At 44.1% G+C, this 26,114-nt stretch overlaps 1 protein-coding gene across 1 annotated transcript in view; it reads right to left on the bottom strand.

Annotated features, from left to right (window-relative positions):
* COX16 (cytochrome c oxidase assembly factor COX16) overlaps window positions 1–25,540 on the bottom strand; it is a 53,198-nt gene extending 27,658 nt beyond the window's left edge. The window contains exons 1-2 of the mRNA XM_074997162.1: window positions 25,389–25,540; window positions 8,432–8,509 (exon numbers count right to left, since the gene is read on the bottom strand). Coding sequence (XP_074853263.1) covers window positions 8,432–8,509; window positions 25,389–25,484 — 174 coding nt within the window. The 5' untranslated portion in view covers window positions 25,485–25,540. The remainder of the gene's footprint in view (window positions 1–8,431; window positions 8,510–25,388) is intronic.
* Window positions 25,541–26,114: the final 574 nt, after the last annotated feature.

The raw sequence follows: 26,114 nt of genomic DNA, 5'->3' as shown, positions 1-26,114 counted from the left end.
GTGGTTGTGAGGCAACCCAGCCCCCCCCATCCTTTTCCCCACTGAAGAAAGAGCCAGCCTCTGCTTCTGGCTCTCAGCCCCTGCCATTTCACATGGACGACCCGTCTCAGCCACTATAAAAAGCAGGCAGCTGGCAAAGGCTCAGGTGGAGCTAGCTGTTTCCTGCAAAGGTGAGCAAGTGTGAGTCGGGGGGGAAGAAGAGGAGGATGGGGTTAGATGGGGGGCTGGTGATGCCTGGCTTTGGGGGAGGGGTGGGGCTCCGGCAGGCAGCCCTGTCAGCACAGGGCTCTGGTGCAGCCGAAGCTGGCCAGCTGCCTGACAGCCACGAGGTGGGGCCTGTGCCATTAGCATGGATGGTCTATAGTTGGTCTCCTAGGATTTCCCAACTTATGAAGAAAATGCAGCATCATCTTTCACATTAAATTCATTTGTTTCTGCTGTTAAACTATGTTTTTATTAAAATTTCAGACCAAGAAAAACTATTCGTGCTTACTTTTAATTTTTAAATAACATTTCATAATCAAGATTTTGTTTATGTTAAATTACAAATTGAATTTTTTTTTGTTAAGGGGGGTTGCATGATAGTGAAGAAAAGGTGGGGGGGTAAGAGGGTTTCTCAAAAATCGAAAGGGGGGCATGATGCCAAAAAGTTTAGGAACCACAGGTCTAGGGATCGATACATCAGCTCTACATTTAAAGCTCCTGGGCTTTAGTTTTGAGCCACTCTCTGGTGTCTAAATTTGTTGTCACCTATTTTGCAACACCAGTCTGCCAACTAAGGTGGGTGCAGGGCTCTGCTGCAGACTACCCACCCAGACGAGTAGTGGAGTCAGCAGTGTGTGAAAAGCTACTAAGCATCGTAAGTGCTTGAAAAAGACCAAGGAAAACCACTGTCAAATATTAAATTATGCTTTGGCAGTAATGTGTTTGGAGATAAGTTACACGCTACAGGTTCATTTCAACTGCAATGAAAAGAGACGAGAAATGAAATTAGGGAAGTATAGCAGGACTTAAAGCAACTACATAGAACTGTTGGTACTACAGAAAACTTAACCACATCAGAACTACTAGAACTGTATGTGTGGAAGTCATCACCATCTAGCATGCCATCAAAATCAATTTTTAGGAAGTAAAAATCTGTTCTTGATATGAACCTATTTTTGATAAAGAAAATACAAAGCAAAATAATAAGAGAAAGATGTGTTTGTGTTTAAGCAGGAGGCTGTGCTAAAATAGAACAGGAAACTTGTGTTCCATTCCCAGCTTTGTCAAAGAACTTCTTGGTACTTCGGCCCCTAAGTTGCTTGCTCAGTCTTTTAAAGTGTGCACTCAGTTTATGTATGTGCACAAGCAAACTCCTATTTGCTTGTTTGTGCATCAAGGCATTTGTATGTATAAGTCAGGAATAAGCTGCAACGTGCACATAGTTTTGTGTGCACATGTCTGAAGATAACAGCCCATCGATACTGAAGACTAGGATTTTTGTCAATTCAAAAAAATTACGCTAATGCCACACTAAAAGGTTGCAATTTTATAACCAGAAAAGACAGGTAATTCAAACCCTATTGAACAAAAGCATTATGATAAAAGTTTCCTAGTATTATTACATATAAAGAGTTGACCCATGTCCTCGTTTAACAGGTTGTCCACGTTAGAACTGTAATATTACCCAAGAGGCTTATGTCTATTTTAGATATTTATAATGGCTTTGTCACCTATGTATCAATGTTTTATCACAGTTTCATACTAGAGTGGGTTCTGGTCGAGTTTTAACTCTCCATGGCTACGTCTACACATGCACGCTACATTGAAATAGCTTATTTCGATGAATAACGTCTACACGTCCTCCAGGACTAGCAACGCTGACGTTCAACTTCGACGCTGGGCAGCACCACATCGAAATAGGCGCTGCGAGGGAATGTCTACACGCCAAAGTAGCACACATTGAAATAAGGGTGCCAGGAACAGCTGCAGACAGGGTCACAGGGTGGACTCAACAGCAAGCCGCTCCCTTAAAGGGCCCCTCCCAGACACAGTTGCACTAAACAACACAAGATCCACAGAGCCGACAACTAGTTGCAGACCCTGTGCATGCAGCATGGATCCCCAGCTGCGGCAGCAGCAGCCAGAAGCCCTGGGCTAAGGGCTGCTGCACACGATGACCATAGAGCCCCTCAGGGGCTGGAGAGAGAGCGTCTCTCAACCCCTCAGCTGATGGCCGCCATGGCGGACCCCGCTACTTCGATGTTGCAGGACGCAGATCGTCTACACGTGCCCTACTTCGACGTTCAGCTTCGAAGTAGGGCGCTATTCCCATCCCCTCATGGGGTTAGCGGCTTCGACGTCTCGCCACCTAACGTCGATTTCAACTTCAAAATAGCGCACAACATGTGTAGCCGTGACGGGCGCTATTTTGAAGTTGGCGCCGCTACTTCGAAGTAGCGTGCATGTGTAGATGCGGCCCATATGTATATTCTGTTGGTGTCAGATCCAGCCATGCTTCTAAGACAAATCCACCTCCTGCACTAACTACAGGTTGAACCTCTCTAGTCTGGCACCCTTCGGTCCTGACTGGTACAGCAAATTCTCTCATTCTGAACCATGGAAAGTCAATATTATCTAGCAGCATTACCAACACTTCCACTCCTTACTGGGCCCTTAGAAGACATTTAGGGATTCATTACAGCTGAATAACAGCACAGAACACAGACAGCCAGGACTGGTGGCCGGAAACAAACTTTATGGGACCACAGGAAATCTGACCACACCCATGGTAAGTGGTCATCCAGCTGACTAAACTCATGCTGGATGACAGATGTTACCGGACAAGGAAGTGCCACACTAGAGAGGTTCAACCTGTGCAAGTAGTCAGGCTTGGCGCAAGGGGACACTACAGGGACAGGAAGGGAGGAAGCTACTCCCTCCAGACTGCCCTTTGTAATGCACAGTAAATTTTTAATTCTAAACTGTAGCAGCAGGGTAGTCCCTGGATCCGAATAGGATTTGTCTGTTTTTGCAGTGAGACCACCACTGGTGCTTATAAGAACGTAAGAATGGCCACACTGGATCAGATCAATGGTCCATGTAAGCCAGTATCCTGTATTTGAACAGGTGTCATGGTACAATGCCAGGTGTCCCAGCAAGAATGAACAGAACAAGTAATCATATGTTCCACCCCATCACGCATTCTCAGCTTCTGGCCAACAGAGGCTCAGGACACCATCCCTACCCATGCTGGCCAGACTGGAGTGAGGGCTTTCACTACACAATAGTATTGGGAGGAACTGCAGTAGAACTGCTGGCCTTCGTGGGGGCAATAACTAGCAGAATCACATAGACCTACATCCGAAACTCCCTCCTGTGGCATAAAAAGAGTGTTGATCTCTACAGAGCTGAAAATCCTTACATCTCTACCTCAGCTCAAAGGATGGGCAACAGTATTAGCTCCTTTCTGAACTGATCAGGGGGAATGATGCACAGTCTCATCTGACCCATAATTTGGTGCACTGTATCATAAATTCAATTAGAAAGCAGCCAGCAGAGAAGGGTATGTGTGGCCTATTGAAGATCAGTAACACTACGGAAAGCAGGGAAAGGTTATAGCAGCAGGAACCAATGAAGTAGTTTAGGAGTTCAGTATTAATAGCCAGGCTCCAAACTCAGTAACGAGGGGAAAACAAACAGACTCCCCATCCAGACAATCCTTTTGGCTTGGACTGAAGCATTTGGGAGAGCTACTGCTACTGAGCACCTGCTATCATAGTACTGTACTAATCTGAGGCGCATGAAAAACTCCTTTCATATCTCTGTCATGCTGCAGCTCAGAAATTACTAAACTGGATGATTCAGAACCATGAACTAAAATTAGATTATAGGCTCCAAGACCCATCTGCCAATAGAAGCAAAGCTATTATAACAGTACCATGTTCCCACCAGTCAGGAGCAAGCTTACTGTACTAAACAAACTACCTCTATTCCTCCACTAAATAGGCAATGTAATGCTTGAAAACAGAAGTACATTTTAATTTAGTAAAATGCCTCTTTTAATGAAGTTTTAACAAATGGCTTTGGATTTTGTAGTAAGAACTCATACTTCTCGCAAGCCTTTTAAACCACCAAACATTTTAAGGTTTGGGATTTTTTAGGATGACTTATGACTTACAGGCAAGTTCATTAATTAATTTAGTCTCTGAAAATTCAAGTTTCACCAACAAATTAGTTGATGTTTGTCTTCATTAGACTCAAGATTCAGGCCAAACTGACTTGCTTATGGAGGGAGAAAAAAAAAAACAAAAACCAACAGCAGTCATCATCAATCCCCGATACACATCATTAGAGTGATTAGCTCACTGAAAATCAATTAAAAACAAAAAGTACAGCTAGATGAGAAGATCAACTTACTCTTCAAAGTTCAGTGACAGTCAGTGCAACGCAATGACTCCATTCCGTAGCTGACAAATTGAAGTTATTTTCATATTCTCTCTCTCCCCGCAAAAACACACCACAAAAACCAAATTACCAAAGGAGTGTTCAGACAAAAACACATAGAATCCTTTTAAACAACCTGCTATGAAATTATGGCACAGGCAAGCAAAGAAAAACTCTTTGCAGAATCTTACTACGTTCCAGGGAAAAAACAACATTTAGGCTGTGGCCACACTTGGCCAACATTTTGAAATGGCCATGCTAATGGCCAAATCGGAGGATACTAATGAGGCGCTGAAATGAATATTCAGTGCCTCGTTAGCATGCTGCCAGCTGCCGCACTTTGAAAGTGTTGCTTTCGATCGCGCATGGCTTGGCTACACAGGGGTCCTTTTCAAAAGGACCCCGCACATTTCTAAATCACTTTATTCCTATCAGCTGACAGGAATATGGGGATTTTGAAGTCTGTGGGGTCCTTTCAAAAAGGACCCCCAGGTAGCCAAGCCACACACAATTGAAAACGGCACTTTCGAAGTGCTGCAGCCATTTCAAAGTGTTGGCCAAGTGTGGCCACAGCCAGAGTGCAATATTTCAAATACACCCAGCGCTTCTCCCATTACCTATCTATCAACACTAATCTGTTGATAGAGCTGCCTGGTAACAGTAAGTAGTGGACAGTGATACTGCACGCACACACACACACACACACACACACACACACACACACACGGTCCTCGTTATAGGTTGCCTCACCATAAGTCATTTCACATATGCAATTAATGCATTGCAGGTTGTACCGATCTGCATGTATGTCATCTGGGGGCCAAGAGACCAACAGCCAGGAATGGAGCTGGTGTCTGGGAGTCAGGTGCTGTAGAGCAGGGGCCCTTGAAGCAAGCCCTGAAGTCATGGGGGACCAACGGGGGACCTGCAGAAAGCTGCAGGTCAGGTCCCAAAGCTGCAGGATGAGAGGTATAACCTGTACAGGTACTGTGCCCGTATGGACTGCAGCCAGGCGGTGGGGGGAAGGCAGAGGGGGCAGCTACACTGCCCAACAAAGGCAGGAGGAAGCATGGGCAGGCTGCTTGCTGGCTTGAAGGGAGGTGGCAGTGTGTATATGCCTTCCTAGTGCACAAGAGGAACATCCCATTGCGAGGGAGAATGGACAGGGCACATGTGTTGCTTGCACTCCCTCCTGCGGAGCCAGCTTCTTCCCCCCCGTTAGTGACACTGCGGCTGCAAGGAGTGGGACTTTGCTGTGCCCCCTGAAAATTTTCAAGCCTTCCCCAGGAGCTACGCCTCCCCACTTTGCGCATCCTTGCTGTAGTGTGTCATGACATCACACCGCAATCCTTTGCCTCATCCTTACCAAGTTCTGAAGTGAACGCATTGCAAGTGCACATAATTTATTTTAATACACTGCACTGTATAGCACCGTAACCCCTTGATTTACATGGAGGTTCCGTCTTGGGCAACAGCCGTGTAAATCAAATTTCACATAAATTGGGGGTTGGGGAGATCTCTGGAATTTCCCTGCCTAGGGGAAGTGGGCAGCTGGAGCCTCTGCTCCAGCCAGTGGCTCCAGCGGCCCCTGTAGGCGGGCAGGTGGGAGCCAGGTTAGGGGCCAGGCAAAGCACCTCCTGCTCCAGCCACTGGCAATGCGGAGCAGCAATGGCTGCCCCCCCCACACCCCCGAGCCACGGTGTGGCTTGGCCCCGAGGCTGCTCTGGTGGCAGCAGCTCCAGCCACGGTGGGCTTGCTCCTGGGGCTGCTCCGGAAGTGGCAGCTCCAACCACAGCACTGGAGCCCGGGGCAGTTCCAGCCATGGTGTGGCTTGGCCCAGGGCAGCTCCAGCTGTGCCTGTCCCTCTCCACCCCCAGCATCGTAGTGCCAGGCAGCTGAAAGGTAGGAGCTGTCTCCTAAGGAGCCCCTGAGCCGGACAGCAGAGCGGGAGTAAGCAGTGAGATGGGGTACAAGAAAGTAGGGTCCTCCTGCACTCGACTCGCATTAACATGAAAACACCTAAGTCGAGTCCCCACAAAGCTAGGGTCTACTGTACTATTTCTATTTATTGTTTTTTGTGGGTTATAGGTACATTATATATACACCACACGTTTGTGAGCTGTATGTGTTAGGAACATATCTCAAGCTAATTAGATTATTTCTTATGGGTATTAATTCCCTTTGTAAGTCATTTTGCCATAAGTTGCTTTATATAAGAAATGTAACTTGGACTTATAACGAGGCCCCCCTGTAGTTAGGCACTGAATAAACTGAATATTTTATATCAGTGGATTGCTAAGAGTTATTTAAGAGTTTGACTGTATTTCTAGATTTTAAGTAAACAACATTGGTTAAGGGTGTGCTGGGCTACTTAAATTCCAGAAGGTGAAGCCAAACCTACGTGAGACTAAAGGCTCGTCCCGTCAAAGGTGGCCACGGAGCTGAGAAAAAAAACTGATGGCACAAAAAAAAGAAAGAAGCTAAATCAGACTGAAGTGTTTTGGACTGACTTCACTGAAGAATTAAGCTCTCCGCTTATCCTGAGAACAAGTCTGCAGCTGCATGATCCTCCCCTGCTCCTTTCCATCCTCCCGCCTAACCTCTAGATAGATGCTTCCAAAGGTCAGGGATGTGTTCAGACCTTGGCCACGCTGTTGAAACAGGCTTGCAAGAATGTATGTTGCTGGATGGCAGCTATCTACCCACTAAGAACTCAACTGACACAACTTAGGATGCTCTGCAGTCATTCACCTGGGCTGTAGCTGTACTAGTGACACAGAGATGAAAGGTGCCATACCCTCCTACAAAACTATTTCACTTCTATGGATTTATAATAACCCATTGTTTTACCGCCATAATTTATTGATTTGCTATGACCAAAATGTCTAGCTAAGATACAAAAATAAAGTGCAGGAGTCTCAGCTGGTTTAAAATCTGTAGCTTCATTAATTTCACTTCCCTTTCCTGCCCACTAACCCCTAATAACAAGCCTCTAAAGAAAGAGCTCTTGGCTAGTTTAATTTTATGTAAAATGCATGCAAAGCGCATTTTCTAAAACCTCTGAAGGTCTCCAAACGCGGCCAAAAAAGGCAGTTTGCCGAGAGGCAGCTACAGCTATCAGCAGTAGGAATATGCTTGCTGGCAGAAGGAAACACAGAAAATTGCAAAACGCTGTTGCCATTAAATGTGTGCTAACATTACAATAACTTATTTTGTAAATTAATGATTTAAAAAAAAAAAAAAACTGTTTCATCCATGTAACATTGGTACAACAGACTTCCAGTTAAAAATGTGGCCTTACGTTCATTTTGCTTTCTGCACTAGTTTTACAGAAAGGGCAATAAAATTCTGAAAGAACGCATATGAAACACACAATTTCTTCAAAGCCCTGACACAAGAGACATGCTGGAGGTGGGTCTGCACCATGCGTGGAACACTGCAAAGACTCTGGGCCATGCTGCATCACAAAGGGCAGCCCAGGGAGGAGGCACATGATAGCTCCTCCCACCCCAGTTCATTGCCACAATGGGTTGACCAGGACCATTTAAGGCCATTTTTTAAGGAAGCGCAACTTGTCTACCCTCGGCACTAAGTAGTATTTAACGCCATAATAATTAAGACATGAACTAGCAACATTTAAAACACAACTTATTTTCTGGTCTACACAGGGTCACTGTAATCACCATCCTTCTGGCAAGATCAGACCTCTTCACCGTAACTCATCATTGCTCATCTTTAATCAGTCTAGAGGGGCTTCTGCTAAGCCACAGAAGAGGTAGCAGCGCTCATCTTACTTTTCTCTTCAACTTGCCTCCCAGGAATAGTTTTTGAGTGTTCATTATCATCATGTTTTGTTTTGTGGAATGCCTCCCACAGACCCCCAATCATGGGTGTGGGTCACACCATACTAGGCTCTCTGCATACCCCCAAATACTATTTTTCCAGTCTTCACAAGTTTTCAGGGTTCTCTAGATTTGAAAACTCGACAAACCACTTAACTTACCTTGCTGCGGAGTTTTTGAGCATCGTAACGAATTTGAGTGAACTCCCGGAGACCAAAGGACCCACCAATAATCAGGAGCTGAAATAGCAAAGAAAAAGCACTAACTAAAAAGACACAGCACAGCACATAACACTCTGGACTACTACAAGAAAACGCTGACCCGCACCATTGGAAGTGCTATGGGGCCTCATGCTCTTCCCAAGGTGGGGAAAGACTCAAGAGGTATATGACCTCATAAATAGGGGGCATCAGAGCTTTCATCCATCATAGCTTGTTTATGGATCTTACCAAGTTTCTCATTTATTCAGAAAGGACTGAGTGGGTATCCATATTTTCTAAGGCCAGGTCTATACTACAGCAGAAGGTTGAATTAAGGTATGAGATGCCAGCTACGTTAATTATGTAATAATCCACTAAGGAAGGCTGATGGGCATGAACTTCCCTTACTCCTCACATGGGGCAGAAGTTCGATTAAACGCATCCCTACCAGGCATGCTAAACTGAACTCCAGAAGATCTACCACAGCAGCATGGATTTTCCCGGAAGTGTAGACATGGCCTAAGTGCTTGTTCCCTCCTCAACTCCAACCCTTAAAAACATCATATACAATTGTTTTCAACTGGCTCCTTGATTTGTCAGTGGCACAGGACCCTGCTACCAGCTTGGCTCTCACTGTTCTCACACCAACAACAGGGAAGTAACAATGCTCAGTTGACTTACTCACATGCCTGGGCATAAAAGGACTTAATTCTCTGGAACAAATGTCCTTTATTATGTAGCTGAAGAAATCACAACCACTGTACCTGTAGCTTAGTTATCACCCCATTTATTTTGTTGGAGCTCCCTCCACACCACTGAAGCTTATGAAACGGAATAGTAAAGAAAGAAACAGGCAAGACAGAATCTCATGTCAGTATGATGCAAATTGTTAAATGATTTACTTTTATGACAGAGACACATCACAAAGAATACAGATCTATTTTAACCTGAGCCCTGCCATGCTTAGGGGAACCTAAAGCTCAAGTAAAGCAATATGAGGTGTCCAAGAAATCTATATGTTATAAAGAAGATCAGCACTCTACTCTTGCTCGGGCATGGCCCTTTGGCTGATATACCAAAGGGGACAGCAACAGGCTTTAATGAGAGGTACCTCTGAGGCAGGCAGTGGGTCAGGAAGGGAATGTTCTGAGCCCCCAGAAGAAAAACTACCCTGGATTTTCTCTCTCTCATGCCTCACTGATTATTAAGTCCTTCTCTGTAGGCCACTGCTGCAATTCACACGGCAGCAGCTCTCCATACAATGCTGGTTGTTCAAATGAAATGTATTGGGCTCATAACACAGTACTGGCAACATGCTGAGTCCCATACTTGCTATATCGTGCTATGTGGACATGGCTGAAACGCGAACCCTTCCTAACTAGCACATCACCCTGACAGATTACTTCTATTTTTTTTTTGAAGACAGACTTTTCTCCTCCGTTTACTCCTCCCAAAAGGGGTTAGCCAAGTTCATTTTCCACTGGAAAAGGTAGGGCTGCCCCACCACACAAACAGCAAGAGATTAACCTCCTCTCAGAAGCTGGGAGACTGGTGGCATTGAAAACTGAAGCCATAGAAATGGGCACTCATTGGCAAGGGGCAATGTACTCTACAACAGTTTTTCCTCAACCCTTCCCCCCCAATAAAGTATCCCTTTTAGAGTACCCCCAGTACCTACAATTTTCAGACACACAAAATTTCTTTCTGAATAGTGACAGAGATAGCCATGCTAGTCTGTATTCTAGCAAAACAAAAAAGCAGTCATGGAGTACTCTAAAGACTAAAAAAAAAAATTTATTAGTGATGAACTTTCGTGAGATAGACCCACTTCTTCAGATCATAGCCATACCAGAACAGAGTCAATATATAAAGCACGGAGGTCTAAAAATTGTTATCGAGGTTGGAAAATCAGAAGAGCAGAGAGACGGCAGGAGGGGGTGTGGGGTGGGGAAGTCAACAGTTAGATAAAACAAAATACAGTCATACCCCGAGATACGCCCATTCAGGCTACGAGAATTCAAGTTTACGAGCAGCTTGATTTAAAACCACTACTTCACCTTACGAGGCATTTCCTCGAATTTATGAGTTTCTGAGCAGGACGCTGACACCCCGCAGCAGGAGAAAGGCCGCAGCTCCAGGCAACGGCTTCCTGAGCTGCATCGCACCCGGCACATCTCTCCGCAGTGCCCGGCGGCGGTTTCCCAGAGCCCCAAGCCCAGTCTTTACCTGTGGCTGGTTTGGGTCTCTGCCTTGGTGCTGCAGCAGCAGCGTGCCCCAGCCCAGCTGGCAGCTGCAGGATCCCAGGCACTCCTGGGAGACATGGCTGCTGGGCGCGCAGCCCATCCCGGCCCCACCCCCGCTGCTCACCCCCTGGGCGGCTAGGGGGCCACCGCCACCTACTCTGTGCAGCTGTGCCTCGGCCGCCAGCAGTGGGGCCTCTCTGTCCTGCAGCCCCGCACAAGTCCCCACACCAATTTTGCAGCAGGCAGTGCTTTTCCTGAAAAGCTCAAGAAAATTACCCAAGAAGGCGGCTACACTAACAAGCAGATTTTCAATATGGACAAGACTGCTTTGTTTTGGAAGAGAATGGCGTCTCGTACCTACATCTCCAAAGACAAAAAGCAAGCCAAAGGACATAAAGCCTCTAAAGACAGGTTAACGTTGTTGCTTGGTGGCAACGCTGAGGGTGACGTAAAGGTCAAACCTTTGCTCATATACCATTCAGAAAATCCACGGACCTTGAAAGGCATCAATAAGATAAGCCTTCCAGTGATTTGGCATTCAAATAGACGTGCATGGGTGACCCAACAAGTGTTTCTAGACTATGTGCAGAGTTACTTTTGTCGTTTCGTCGAAAAATATTGCAAAGCAAATAACCTAGACAGCAAAGCACTTTTAATCATCGACAATGCTCCAGGCCATCCAGCAACAATTCTTGATTACAGTAGCAACGTTCAGGTTGTATTTTTGCCTCCAAACACAACATCTTTGTCATTGCTACATTTAAGGCTTACAAAATGCAACTTGTGATGAAGTATCTCATTGATGGTTTGGACAAGAGTGACACGGTAATGCTCAGGGAATTATGGAAAAATTACAACATAAAAATGGCCATTGAAAACATAGCAACTGCTTGGGACAAAGTGACAGCGAACACTATGAATGCTGTTTGGAAAAAACTTCTTCCTGGGGCTGTGCACGGCTTTCAAGGTTTTGAATCCGTGAACAAGACAATCTGTGATGACATTGTACAGCTGGCAGTGAAAGCAGGTTTTGACGAGGCCAACATTGAAGATGTGCAAGAGGTGTTGGAATCTCACTCTGAAGACCTGACGGACGACGAGCTAATTCAACGAGAAGAAGAGTGTTTGAAAGAGGCGGCTGAACGTTTGAAAGAAGGGAAATTCGACAAAGAGGAAGAACCAGTAAAAGAATTTGGCAAGAAACAGTCATGCAATTTGTTCTCCATTTTCAACAGTCCTTGTGCTTTGTTGGACGAAAACGATAGCAATTTTGAAAGAGCTCGGAAAGCTAAAATTCTCATGAGAGAATTGACTGAATGTTACAAACAACTGTATGATAGAAAGATGCAAGGCGGCAAGCAGACAAGTATTTTATCTTTTTTAGTTCCAGCCACCCCTGCTACTGCTGCTGCTGGTACTTCTGCTGCTTCTGAGCCTCAGCCTTCAACCTCTGGCATCTCTTGTTCTCCCACTGCAATGGAAGAGGAAGAAGAAGATGACGCTGACAATCCAGGAATTATGGAGTGTGAAGAACTCAGCCACTCTTCATCCTCCTCACCTTTGCCTTCATTTTCTACTCCATACACACCAGTGCCACCATCACCAACCAACAAACAGTGACTCTCCTCACAGTCTCCCTCACCTCATCTTTTCGCCTTTCCACACAATGTCAACTTGTTCTTTGTGTGTGATATCATTTGCATTGTCTTCATTGATTTCTTTTGTTTTTCCTGTTCTGCTCTTTTTTGCATTAAAAGGTTGAATTACATAAACATTGAGTATCATATGTATGTTTTGTTTGTGAGCGTAGTGTTAAGCGTATGCTGCATAATAGCTACGAAAGAGCTTAATGAGAGCAAGTAAACAGCCATATAATAGAGTAATTAATGAAGGGAAAATGCCTTGTTAGGTTATGTTATGATAACTAATGTTAACTATTGAAGTAATTGTGTTCATTTTAATGGGCTTTAGTGTTGTTTTAGCATAAATGGGTGTAAATTTTGGGGCTCGAGAATGCATAAAATTTTTTCCCATTGAAATATATGGTAATTACATTTTCGACTTACAAGAATTTGCCCTAAGAGGAGTTTTTCAGGAATGAAATACCCTCGTAAGGCACGGGAAGACGGTATATAAAAGAGTCCTTGTAATGGGCCAGGTTCAAACCACATGTTAATGTGCCTAATTTGAATATGAAAGTGAGTTCTGAGCACTCTCTCTGTAAACTATTGTTAAAGTTCCTTTTCAGTAAAAAACAGATTTTCAGGTCATTAAGAGAATGGCTCACTCCATTAAAGTGCTGGCTGACAGGTTTGTGAGTTAGGAGGTTTTTGATGTCTGTTTTGTGGCCATTCATTCTTTATGCAAGAGTGTCCACAGTCTGTCCTATATACATGGTGTGTGGGCATTGTTGGCACACAATGGCATATATGATGTTAGCTGAGGAACAGGAGAATGTGCCTGTGATTCTGTGAACAACATGGTTAGGTCCATAACAAAAAAGCAGTCCAGTAGCACTTCAAAGACTAACAAAATAATTTATTAGGTGATGAGCTTTCGTGGGACAGACCCACTTCTTTAAATCATAGCCTTACCGGAACAGACTCAATATTACTATTACTATTTTTGGTTCTCTGTGCCTTAAATATTGAGTCTGTTCTGGTATGGCTATGATCTGAAGAAGTGGGTCTATCCCACGAAAGCTCATCACCTAATAAATTATTTTGTTGGTCTTTGAAGTGCTACTGGACTGCTTTTTTGTTTTGATAGTATATAGACTAGCACGGCTCTCTCTCTGTTACTAAGTTTAGGTCCAGTGATGGTATCTCTAGAACAGATATGAGGACAAAGCTGGCAACGGGGCTTGTTGCAAGGGGTATTATTGTGGTATAGCCTGTGGCTGCTGGTGAGAATCCTCATAAAGGCTGGGAGGTTCTCTACAGAGAGAGTGCTCAGAACTCTCATTTATATTTAAATTCAACACATTAACACGTGGTTTGAACCAGGACAGCAATTACCTGGCCCATGATAAGGACTCTTTTACATACTTTGTTTTATCTAACTCTTGACTTCCCCACCCCACACCCTCCTCCTGCAGCCCCTCTGCTCTTACAATTTGCCAACCTTGATAACAATTGTTCTGATTCGTCAACCCTGCTAACAATTTTTGGACCTCCGTGCTTATATACTGAGTCTGTTCTGATATGACTATGATCTGAAGAAGTGGGTCTGTCCCAGAAAGCTGATCACCTAATAAACTGCTAGTCTTTAAAGTGCTACTTGACTGCTTTTTTGTTTTGATAAAATTTCTTTCTACTATTGCAACACATTTGTTTACTTTTGAAAACATTTTCTGAATAATTGCCTAAATATTACAGAGCAGTGTTTCTCAACCTTTCCAGGTAAGTGGAACCTTTCAGGTGCCAGATGGGAGCATGTAAGACCAAACTTCCACCTCACTCTTAAAAGCTACTTGCTTCCAAAAAAATCAGACCTTAAAATACAAAAGTGTTGCAACACACCTTTACTGATAAATTGCTTACCTTCTCATGTTTACCATAATATTACAAAATAAATAAATTCAAATATAAATATTGTACTTAAATTTGGGAGTGTAAAACACAGAGCTGTAAAAATAAGCCACTGTATGAAATTTGTACCGACTTCAAATAGCTAGATGAGTTGATGTATCCCCAGAAGACCTCTGAGTACCCCAAAGGGTACAGGTACCCTTGGTTGAGAACTACTGCTCTAGAAGGAGTTAAACATGTACAATCCCATTTGGTCATAACCTTTTGGATAAAGCTGTGAATGTACCAGTTAGAGACAAACTTAGCAGTGGGTTTTGTGATGTGACACCTACCTGACAGGAAACGGACCCAGAACCACAAATCACTTCACAAACCCAGTAGAAGAATGGCAGCAAATAACTTTAAATAGCTAACAACCTGGACCATTATCAAACAAACTGGGCCAGATTTCGGGCTTCACCATTCAAGGAAGTTATGATATTGTCAACAACGCACACAAAGCAAAAAGGAGGAATTTATATGGGGGGGCAGGAAGCTTCTGAAAGAGTAATAAATATTTTGTATCTAATATGATATAATAATCCCCCTTTTGACTGTGCCATATCCATGGAAAAATACTCAAAAGGTTTGGTGTGACAACAGTCATACCATGCTCTGTGTATGTCCTATCTTGTACAGGTTTTTTATTGATTTTGACCTTGTTTGGCAGAGACCATTGAATCTATACTGCCCAGCACACTTTCAGCTATATATAGTACACGATAAATAAAAATGTTGTGCGTGCCACACGCACGCACAGAGACTGGTGATTAAATTTGCATCTATTTTTCTCAGAACTGAATAGCTGAACTGTATTGCCTAATTTACATTGTAGCACCAAGACTCTGTCTTCTTCCATATATTGTATAGCACTGAGCACCACACTGCTAAATAAATCAAAGCATAACAACGCTTCTAGGCTTAACAAGGTTTTAAGCAAAATTAGATTTGTGGTTTCAAACCCGTACACTATACTTGTTTGTTTAGATCACAAAACAAACACCATCCAGTAATTTCTGAGGCAGAGAGGTCATGACTCTGCTGATGTGACAAATGTACTCTGTTTAAATTGTTTTACTTTTTGCTCTTCACATCGTTATGGGACACCTTTGCCAATTCACAGATAGGGTTTGGCAAGAGTTGTACTTGAAGCACATTATGATTGTAACAAAGATCATAAATGTCATTGAACTATTAAGTCATGCGATGTTGGATGATCAAAAGAGAGACTGTCCATTGCACTGCGATTTTCAAAAGAATACACGCATTGTTCGAATGAAAGTGAGTATTTTGTGGTTTACCACATATGAATAGTTTGAACATGATTTGTCCTGGGCTTCACTGATCTCAAAAGACCATGGTTAGCAACACATCAGCTAACCTGATGGCTCACATTTGTGTTCAAAACACACAGTAAGAAGTGTAAAGTATCGGAGGGGTAGCCGTGTTAGTCTGGATCTGTAACAGCAACGAAGGGTCCTGTGGCACCTTATAGACTAACAGAAAAGTTTTGAGCATGAGCTTTTGTGAGCACAGACTCACTGATCTGATGAAGTGAGTGTGTGCTCATGAAAGCTCATGTTCAAAACTTTTCTGTTCGTCTATAAGGTGCCACAGGACCCTTCGTTGCTGAGTAAGAAGTGTAGTGAAGACAAGACAAAAAATAAAAGATATAAATACATAAGAGTAGTTTTCATGATGGAAGGGGCCAATACATGGAGATTGCATTGTGCTGGATCAAATATAATCACCATTATCATCCTCATGTTCCCATTACATTTCTGGCCTTTAGGGCAGTGACAAAACTCCTCCACTACTGTCCGTTTCTGACAAATATTTCAAAGGTTTCCCACCTATGCCCCAGATTTTTCACTTTGGCTTCCATGGCTTTTTAATGTTTTTGGGAAGCCTCATTTCACTTGCCTTCAGGTGTTTAGTTTATTGCTACTCTGGTGATGGAATCCATTTCCATCTGAAGCACACTGCCAATCCATCTCCAATACCTTCTTGCAACTATGACACTCACAGCCTTTTAGCTGCACTGTGTCAATAGCTCTTGGGCTGAAACGGTTCTGGATGAAAAGATATAAAGGATTTTTCTAAAGCAAGGCTGTATGGAATGAAAAGAGTTTGGACAAGTCATACTTTCTTATTCCACAGCATACTGAATTATGATGTTGAAAATATACAGCCCTGACAAACCTTGAGTTTGGATTTGCTATTGTATTTTGATGATTTCCAGACTGTATTTAAGTTCCCGAAGATGTTCCTGGCCTTATTGATTTTTTTCTGGATGACCTGTCTTACTCCACTGTCCTGACTGATGAGGCTGTCTAAATACGTAAATGTTTCTACAGTTGTAAGAATAAAATCCTCTATCTATACTAGTGATGGTGATGCAATATTAAGGGTCATCATGTCTATTACAGTTGTTTTTCTGTCCAATCTGCTGGATGAATGGGTTTAGTTGAGCTGTTTTCTCTTGTATGTGGTGTTGGCTATGTGACAGGAGAGAAAGCCCATCTGCGAACTCGAGGTCTTCAAGGGATGAGAAGGGTATCCATTTGATGCCTTTTGGCTGGTCTTTTTTGTATGCTGTAGTTCCCAGTCAACAGCAATGTTGAAGAGCACTGCAGACATGACACACCCTTGGCATACTCCTGTTTTGACTTCAGAACTGCATTCACTGTGATCAACAATGCATGTAACGTTGAAATAGAAGCTTATGATGATGTTGATTATACAGAAAGAGAGTCCATATGCCCATAGAATGTGCAGCAGATTGGTCCTGCACATGCTATCAAAAGGCTCCTCAATGATATTTCTTCAGTTTAAATGTTTCCTTGCTTTTTGTATGTTTATCTTATGAGGAAAGATGTTTTAGCTACTTTATTTATAGTTAAGGACGCTTCAAGTGTGAGAATAAATAAATTATACTTATTTCCTTTATAAAATGCTTTGGGAACTACAGATGGAGAAACTGAAGCACAGAGGGATGATGTGATTTGCCACAAGTATCTAGCAAACTTGTTTAACAGCCATAATACAGGCCTTCCAAGTCCCAATCTCGTGTTCTAGCCACTGGGCCAAAGATCACCTACCTTAAAGAGACAAAGATTTATACATATGCTTAACTTTACACTCAGCAATCCCTTTGCCTTCAAACAGAATATTCATGGTGCATTAATCTAAGCACGTGCTTAAATCTGCACAGTTTGGGCCTATGTTTGTACAGTGGCCAGCACATGAGCTCCCAGTCCCAACAGGGAACATTGGGTGTGTCATAACAAAAATATTTACTACTAACACTAGCAATAATATATAATAATTCTTACCAATCTTACAGTTACGTGCATAATGATGGACAGCTGAGGAAGGAGCAGTAATTAAATATATACTGAAAATTAAAAACAAACTTTTACTCACCCCAGTTTTGTTAACCTGCCAATTGCTGCCTCACATTTGATCAGATAATCCATCATAATCTATGCTGTGGGTAACCCAACTTCAGAACAGAATTAATTTGAAAAACTCAAATAAACCTGTATTTTTAAGTGAAAAAGCTGTTAATATTTTACACTTTATAGACTGGGCAAGAGAAAAAAAATAAAGAAAATTCTGCATCCTGAAATGTCCTTCTAACCAGTTATTTTGAAGCATTCAGCACATGGATCTAAATACAGCATTTTTCCCCCTTTTTGACATCTAAAGGTCATCTTTAAAATAACTAATAATATTTAACATTTATGCAGTATTTTGCATAGTAAAGTGGAATACTGCAAATACCCTCTTCAATGTTTCAATTGAATTCTTTCTGTTTGTCTCTGACTATACATAGAACTATCCAACATTATAATGTAATCATGGATGCACTAACATGTTGAAAAGTAGAATAAAATAATGTAGCATGAGTGCCATCTGTCACATAAATTCCGCAATCTCAATCAGTAATCTCAAAAAGCATTTTATGGAAAAAAAAATTGACATTAAATTCTCCTTTAAAAAAATCTACCTCATCCCTTTTCTACTGAGAATTGTGTTATGCAAACAGTTGTGGGTAGCCTCAGGCTGATTATTAAGGCTGCATTTCAATAGAGGATGCTAGTGCTTGTCACCATTTTAAATTGAGCTGTTCTCTGATAGTCTGGGATGAGATGAAAACTCTGATTTACTGAACTTCCCTGGGTTATCCTGAACAACCTAAAGCAGTCACCCTTAGTCTCTTAGGTTAACAAAATAACAAAAGGCAATTTCTCCGGCAAGCCTAGCAATTTGCTGTATTATAGAATCCCCGTTGCTAGAGAAACTCATTCCTGCTGCAGCACAGATTCTGAGAGCCAACTTACAAAATTACATTCCCTTTGTCATAAATCCCTAAATTAATCACATCACAATATTCCAAGCTGGCAACCCAGATCATGCACTGGTGAAAAGCAAGCAGGAAAATGTTATGAAATATATTACTGGAGCAGTAATATGATAATTTCCAAGCCTCTGCTCAAAGGCAGCTGCTGCCAAAGCCTCTAGCTATGCCTTGTGCAATGGCAAACTGAAAAAATCACATAAAATATTTTCTCTTGCAGTGATCAGAGTTAAAAGCTTTTGGGGGCTTTCCTTCTGAGAAACTTGTGTGTGTGCAGTTCGGCATTTGGGAGAGGTGCCAGTTGGACAGTCCTGGAGAATGAAGTCTTTTACTTATCCACTACACAGGAGCAGCATGGGCAGCAGCATGGCAAACGTCAATCCCACCAAAAGACCTTTCTGGATTAACTCTAACCTGGAGGGGCACAACTCTCGGGTGAGGCAGTAGTTTAGTCTTCACAGACCTGTCAGTCATTGGCCCCTAGGCTGAGACTGCTAATAAGGAAAACAATTAGTGACAGCCCTAGATGGTTTTTGTACCATGAACATTTGTCTAATGGGAAAGTTACTATGACTCCCAACTCATTTCACATGAACAACCTCCAGATGGTAACATTTAATCACTATAGATTAAAATATGTCACACCACTACTACAGCAAATAGCAGTAGTACGGAAAATACAATCGCTGTGTGCTAAACCCAAGGTGAAAAGAAATGGGGCAGGAAAGTGGATTGGAGAGAAAAACTCCTGACGCAAGCCTCATTTTCCCCCTCACACCTTCTTCCATCTCACCTGAGCAAAAATCTCAGTGGGATCATTCAGTCTGATTCTCCTCATCACAGAAAGAAAGTGGCTCTCTAACTCAAGACACTTAGCTTTTTTAAAAGGCGATTTTGTGGCCTGTAGTTAAAGTCAGGTTAATCTTTTCCACAAAGAGAAAAACTATCTAGTGCCTTGGAAATGCATATATGCTATGAAGGACAAATTTAAGAAAATAATGTTAAGGTATTATGCTAACACAAATGATTGCCAACAGAGAAATGAGCAGTGCCTTTTTTTTCTAAACAAAAACAACCAAAACCAAACAAAAATGAAAAACAAAAACAAACTAAAGAGGGGCCGGCACTCAGCTGGCTCCCTGCCCCCACACCCTAGCCAATCTCATGGCTGGGACTGCCAAGGTGCTGGTACTCAGTACTGTCAAGTACTGGCACAAAAAGGCACTGGAAAAGAGTGAACAGCATTATAGTACATAAATATTCTAGTTTAAAGATCAACAACTGCCCACCTTCTGGAAGCTGTCACCCACCCAAGCTGAGAACAAGGGCCAGCTATGTTGAGAAACCTATTCCTTTGCAAAGACTGCAACCTGCTGTTTTCTGACCAGTCTGCCTCCCCTAGCCATTTCTAGCAGAATTCTAATGCAGTGCTCATACACAACCGGAGAAACAAAGAAGGGTGTGTATATCTATTTCATGAGCAGATAAAATATACCAAGTAAAAGGCCACATTGACAATCTGCTCACCGCCTTAGGGCAGCAAGCTGGTTTTAAAGAAACGGAGCAAACTGCCATTGCCTCCTGTCTTGAAAAAGAACAGTCAGGCCTCAGGGACTGTAGGCCTCACCACACAAATACTCCATCTTGATCCAAGCAATCCAATCTCCTGGATCAATATGGAGCACTGCCGGCTGCACTATTTCAGTCAAGATGCAAATGGCTGAAGGCCATATTATAAAGCTCGGTTTTGTCACACTTTAAACTACCTGCTCTATCTTTTGGCAAAAATTCTTGTTTATTAAAATGTCCATTTCTTATCCCATGGGAGAGTTCAGAAAAGACATTTAGTAGAGACCAATCTCAGAACACAGTGGAAATGGCAACCCATATGGTCCTTTGTGTGAGCTTTAGCAAAAATGGGCTTTTTCAACAAGACTGTTGTCATTTTGCATTATACACAGTGCTTGGTCTGGTCAGGTGAGAAGGGAATTTCACTCAGCAGCTGCAGCTTTTGGAAAATATGCTGTGGTGGTCACGCACAGCTTACTGTTGCAAACAACATTATCTCTTTCTTTAAAAAATAAGTAATCCTAGTGCCATTTTAAAAATTAACGTTACTGCCACCCATAGAGCACAGATGCAAATCCAGCTAAGGTTTACTGTGACCAAGGTTCTTTCTGTATGATAACTCTTGGGTGATCTGTGAGTGTGAAGAGATGTTGGCAGAAGTTCAATTACCATCAGACCAACAGCTACACTAAAAACACAAAAAGAAACCACCACCTATATTGCCACTAACTGTCCCCCTAGCTATCATCATATTAGGACAGGACTAAAAACTGAATGTGCCATGGGAACAGAACTAATCTCCTGCCCCTCTCCATGGTTGCACTCAAAGAGGATGGGGGCATATTGCTGAGCTCTACAGAGGGAAGGAAAGAGAAAGCAGAGGGAAGCCAGCACTGCCACCGCACTCATATTGCATCTTTCCTGAGGCTACACAGGAGAACGTCAGTCTACAGGACTGTGGGGCTGGCTAGTACTAGATTTACCAGTCCTAGGTTCACACAATCTATTCAAAATGAAGTTTGCCTCCCAATGAAGGGCTAACAAAAACCACTATAGGACAGCTAGTTCAGGAAGCTGTACTAGTTTACCAGACTAAGACTAGTCCTGCACCAGCCATAGCAGTCCATTGAGCTGTGCACACATCAGCTTCCAGCATACCATTGGCTGTTGCAGAGGATGGTCTCATATGGAGCAGCATGAGACTCCAAAACACGTGCAGTTAAATAAGATGTTAGCAGCAGTGGTGCAGCAGGGATCCAGCACACACACACAGTTAGATTCGAGAGTCAGTGCTTGGAGTAATAGCAACAGACACATACCAATGACACCATGAGTCAGTAACTGGGAGAAACTGTTAAGAAGTCTAAAGCAGCATTAAAAAAAGATTTGTATACACTATGGGCAGTGCTAGTAAATGTTTACATGTACAAGTTTACCTACAGGACCCAGATGCCAGTTTGGTTCTCAAGGGTAAATATGAAAGCTTTTTTTGTCCCTCAAATCCACATTCTAGACATATGAAGGTTTAACTTCGCTTGAACAACCAAGTCACATGAGGCAAATAAAAATTCCCTGAAGATTCTTATATTCGCATATTGTGAATTGTTAGTTGAATGCTGTATGTGAGCTTAAGGGTGACAATGCTGGCAGAGCACCAGGAAGCAGAGAAAATGCTCTTAGTGTGTTTGTAGTGGGTGTTCTGGCATCTGATGCAACAACAATGTAATAATGATCTGTGTGCATGAAAGTTAATGGCAGAAATGTCCCTATTCTTTTTATAATCTTTATTCACAGCAAAAATATTCCCCCATTCTAGGATGTATAATCTTCACTTACATCCTGCAAGTTCAATTGAAAGCAAGTATGCTCAAATCATCACAGCATCAGGCATTGAAAAATCAACCTACTTTTTGGAATCTGAACTCACATAAGTAAGAGGTCATTTGAATGGCTGTTTGCGAAACAAGGCAGCTTCAGCAGTCCATTAGGCCTGCAAAAGAATGGACTCATCAAAAACCACTGCATAATAAAGATGCAGGCTTCAGAATGTAAACAAAAATATTTCTAAACACTAGTCAGAGCTCCCTGGTGATCTACATTTCAACTGGGGAGAAAAATAACCCCAAAAGACACAAATCCAAAGGGTCCTGCCAGCAGACTATAAGACAATAACCTGTCAGTAGAAGCCTTGCATATGATTGTCATCCTCTTGATGGTGCATGGAAGTACTGACTGTTTGTTCCAATGCTGCTGCATTTCTTCCTGGCTGAACTCTGGCACCTGCTCAGTACTCAACAGACAAAGAGTGGAGTGATGACCAATAAGAGCACACCAAATGGTAATGCAACAATATGCACACCACTTTCAATGCCAGAGGCAGATCTCAGAGGCAGAAGGGGAACTACATGCAAGGTATGGCCAAAAGGCCTTTTTATCACAGTGGAGTGAGAGAAAAAAAATAGATAAATGTAGAGAAGACAGAAGAAAATTATCCAGTTGGAAAGTACAAGAGTTCAAGATGCTATAGTTCAGCCTATACGGTAAACTCTTTCATATCTGGCATTCTATCATCCCGAACTCTCAAATAACTGGCATTTTAACTGCAAGTAAATGTTACTTACATTTTTCACAAGAAGAATACAGTGGTACTAAATATAAATAAATACAGTAACTACAGTGTACAATAGTACTGTTGCTGGTAAATAAAGTATTCTACACACATTTTTTTTCTTAATATCTAATTTTGTTTTCCTTTAATGTTACGCATTGCTAGGTATACCTCTCTATTATCCAGAATATTTGAAAATCCAGCAAGCTCACGGTCCCAGGGCTACCAGATAGGACAGAGTTTCCCACATGTAAGTAATTAAAAGTTAGAATTCAAGAAGCTTTTCTAAAAGGTCTACCTGCTATGGCTCAAGTTCAGCACCTCAGAGACTCACATTTCTGTTTTATAATATCTGATAGCAGAGCAAGAAGAATCATAAGAACCTTCATCTCCCTATATTCCTCGCACAGCTTTAGGTACTTAGAAGTCATTGGCTATCACAGACAAATGAACCATGAATTTGGGTCTTGGCTACCACTGTGAGAGTATCAGAGGGGTAGCCGTGTTAGTCTTGATCTGCAAAAGCAACTAGGGGTCCTGTGGCACCTTATAGACTAGCAGAAATGTATGAGCATAGCTTTCGTGGGCAAAGACCCACTTCGTCAGATGCAGGTAGCGGAAATTTGCGGAGGCAGGTATAAATAGATAACAAGGTTATCTACAGCTTTGCTCTGGCCTGCCTATTTATACCTGCCTCCGCAAATTTCCACTACCTGCATCTGAAGAAGTGGGTCTTTGCCCACGAAAGCTTATGCTCATACATTTCTATTAGTCTATAGGGTGCCACAGCACCCCTCGTTACTGTAAGAGTAGGAGGAGATGATCTGCAATATTTGTTTCAAAATGTTACTTATTTTTAATTTTAAAGTCAGAGTATTTTTAATCATTTGGAAACAAAACTGTATTTTTCTAAAGGAAAGCTTTTTCCTATCACCTTTAACCATGTTAACTGCAGTGGAGAAGTATTCTTAAATGCTTAACATCTCAGAAGATCATATGGTGCCAGCTCCACTGCCAGTGGTGCCAAAGACCCTTGCAGGTGCAGGATCATCTAAAAGCATCACTGGAGGCATGGGATGCTGACAGACAAACGCCAGTTCAGGCAGAAAGAATTAACCGTGGGATAAGAAGCAACACTGACTGAAAGGCAGCACCCTCCTGTAACAGAGAACCAAGCATCATCCAGGCCTGTATGATAACCTGCAGTTCCCCCAAGCATTTTTCTGGTAGTAAAGGGAGACAGACAGCTACGGCAGGAAATAAAGTACACTAACTGGCTACATATGCAGTACAGTCTCCTTCCTCAAAACAACATGTACCTATTAGGTTTGCAAGGTCAGTGAATTTCATTCCAACATCTACAGACATCTCAGTGCTTCAGGACTCTACACCCTCTGGCTTTCAAGCTGTTAAAAGCTGTTCCATGACATCACTTTCCCAGGCACATGTTGCCTTTTACCAGACACTGATATCACTGCAAGTCAAGTTTACAGAACTAGATAAAAATGAGATGAACTGATTCATTTGGGGGTGGAGGAGTTTGAAGATCTGTCCCTGTCCACTCCACTGATTTATATCTACAGTCCAGCTGGTGTCAGAAATAAAACACTCTTCCCTGCTGGCAAGATGTGACTGAGGACTCCGATAAACATATTCTTCTGAGGCTGACAATGCGCGTGTCCACCTACAAAACTGAAGCATCACCACGTGGGTGTGAAGCTCAAGGCCCTGAGCCCTGTCACGGGGTGCTAAAGCTGAAGCCTGAGTAATGCAGCTTTGTGAGACCTCAGGCAACAGCCCGGCTTGCTACCCATAAGGCTTGGTCTGGCTTTTACATGCAAGAGACCATCCAGGGAAGGACGCTGTCGTTAATGCACCGAGCTGAGAGGCGGTAGCTAAACCACGGCAATAATTCTGTCACGAACCAAGCACTGCCTCTGGCGGGGTTGGACGAGGCTGGGCTGCGTGCCAGGGGACACAACTGTACCAGCCCCGAGCGATGCGGCCAGCTCAGTCTAACTCCGAGGGGCGGGAAGGCGCCACGGGAGTCAACACCATCAGCGCCCAAACCGAGCGTGCGACAGCGCAGCCGGGGGGCGCCTCGCCCAAAGGCGCAGGGCCGCCAGGAGCGGGCAGAGCAAGAGCACCCCCTACCCCGCCCTCAGGCAGGGCCCGGCCGCTCACGACCTGCGCCGAGCACCAGAAAGCGAAGGGGGGGGGGTCCCAGCGCCCATGCCGGGCAATGGCGGGTGCGGCTCTGCTGACAGCGGGTCCGGAGGAAGCGAGATGCGCGGGACAGCGCCGCCTCAGGCAGGCGGTGGCGCCTCGCAGCCGGCGGGCGGAGCCCGGGAGGGGGCTGCGCTGCGCCGCCCCGCCCCGCCCCGCCCCGCCACAGCCTGCTGGCCCGCGTCCAAAGGCAGCACTGGGGCCCGCGGAGAGCGCCACTGACCCCGCCCCCTCCCCCAAACCCCGCCCTCCACGGAGCCAGCCACGGCCCCGCCCCCTCCCCAGGCCCCGCCCCCGCTGGCTGCCGAGAGCGGCAAGGGCCCCGCCCCCTGCTACTCACCATCATTGGGACTCCATATCGCAGCGTCTTGTTTTTCGCGAGGGGTCGCAGCCTTTCCAGGCCCCGCCGCAGTCTCCGCGCCACCACCTCCTGCATCGGGCCCCACCTCCACCAACACTTCCGGAAGGCGCGGCCTCAAAACCGGCCCCCCCCCGAGCACTGCGCCTTCATCACCTTGGTTCCGACTCACCTCCCCCCCCCCGCGGGGAGTAGAGGCCGCTGTCGGCGCAGGCGCAACCACAGCCGGCAGGAAGCGGGCAGCGGGAAGGCGGCTTTAGAGACCTGCCTCAGACACTTCCCCAGCCCGCGGCCGAGCTCGGGGGCCGGGGCGGGATGAGCTCGGCCCGATCCTGGGGGTGCGGTGTAACACTAAAAGGTTTCCGGCGCAATTTGCCGCAGCCAGCCGCACGTGCAGCGCACTCTGGTTCTCCGTCGGAGCTAATTGCCTCTGCCGCCTCCGCTCCAGAGATGGCAAGCGGGGCGGGGCGCGAAGCCAGAACTTCTTAGTCCCACTCTGCCATAGACAAGGGTTTTAAGCCAAAGCAGAGGGATAAGGGGAGTTCAAGGGCGGAAACTCTTAATTCCTTTAATTTAAAACGCTTTCGCTGGGCCCCCTCTCAGTCACAGCTTGGCAGCCTCAGACACTGAGGTGCACGTACCTCTCATAACAGAGGAACCAAGTGACCCACTGTCCGAGAGGTGTCGAGTCATGACTCAACAGCCCAT

The sequence above is a fragment of the Carettochelys insculpta genome, chromosome 6 (genome assembly GCF_033958435.1).
Source record: "Carettochelys insculpta isolate YL-2023 chromosome 6, ASM3395843v1, whole genome shotgun sequence".
Classification (NCBI taxonomy): domain Eukaryota; kingdom Metazoa; phylum Chordata; order Testudines; family Carettochelyidae; genus Carettochelys; species Carettochelys insculpta.
The sequence above is the reverse complement of the archived record's forward strand: the minus strand, read 5'-3'. Positions and strand labels throughout refer to the sequence as shown.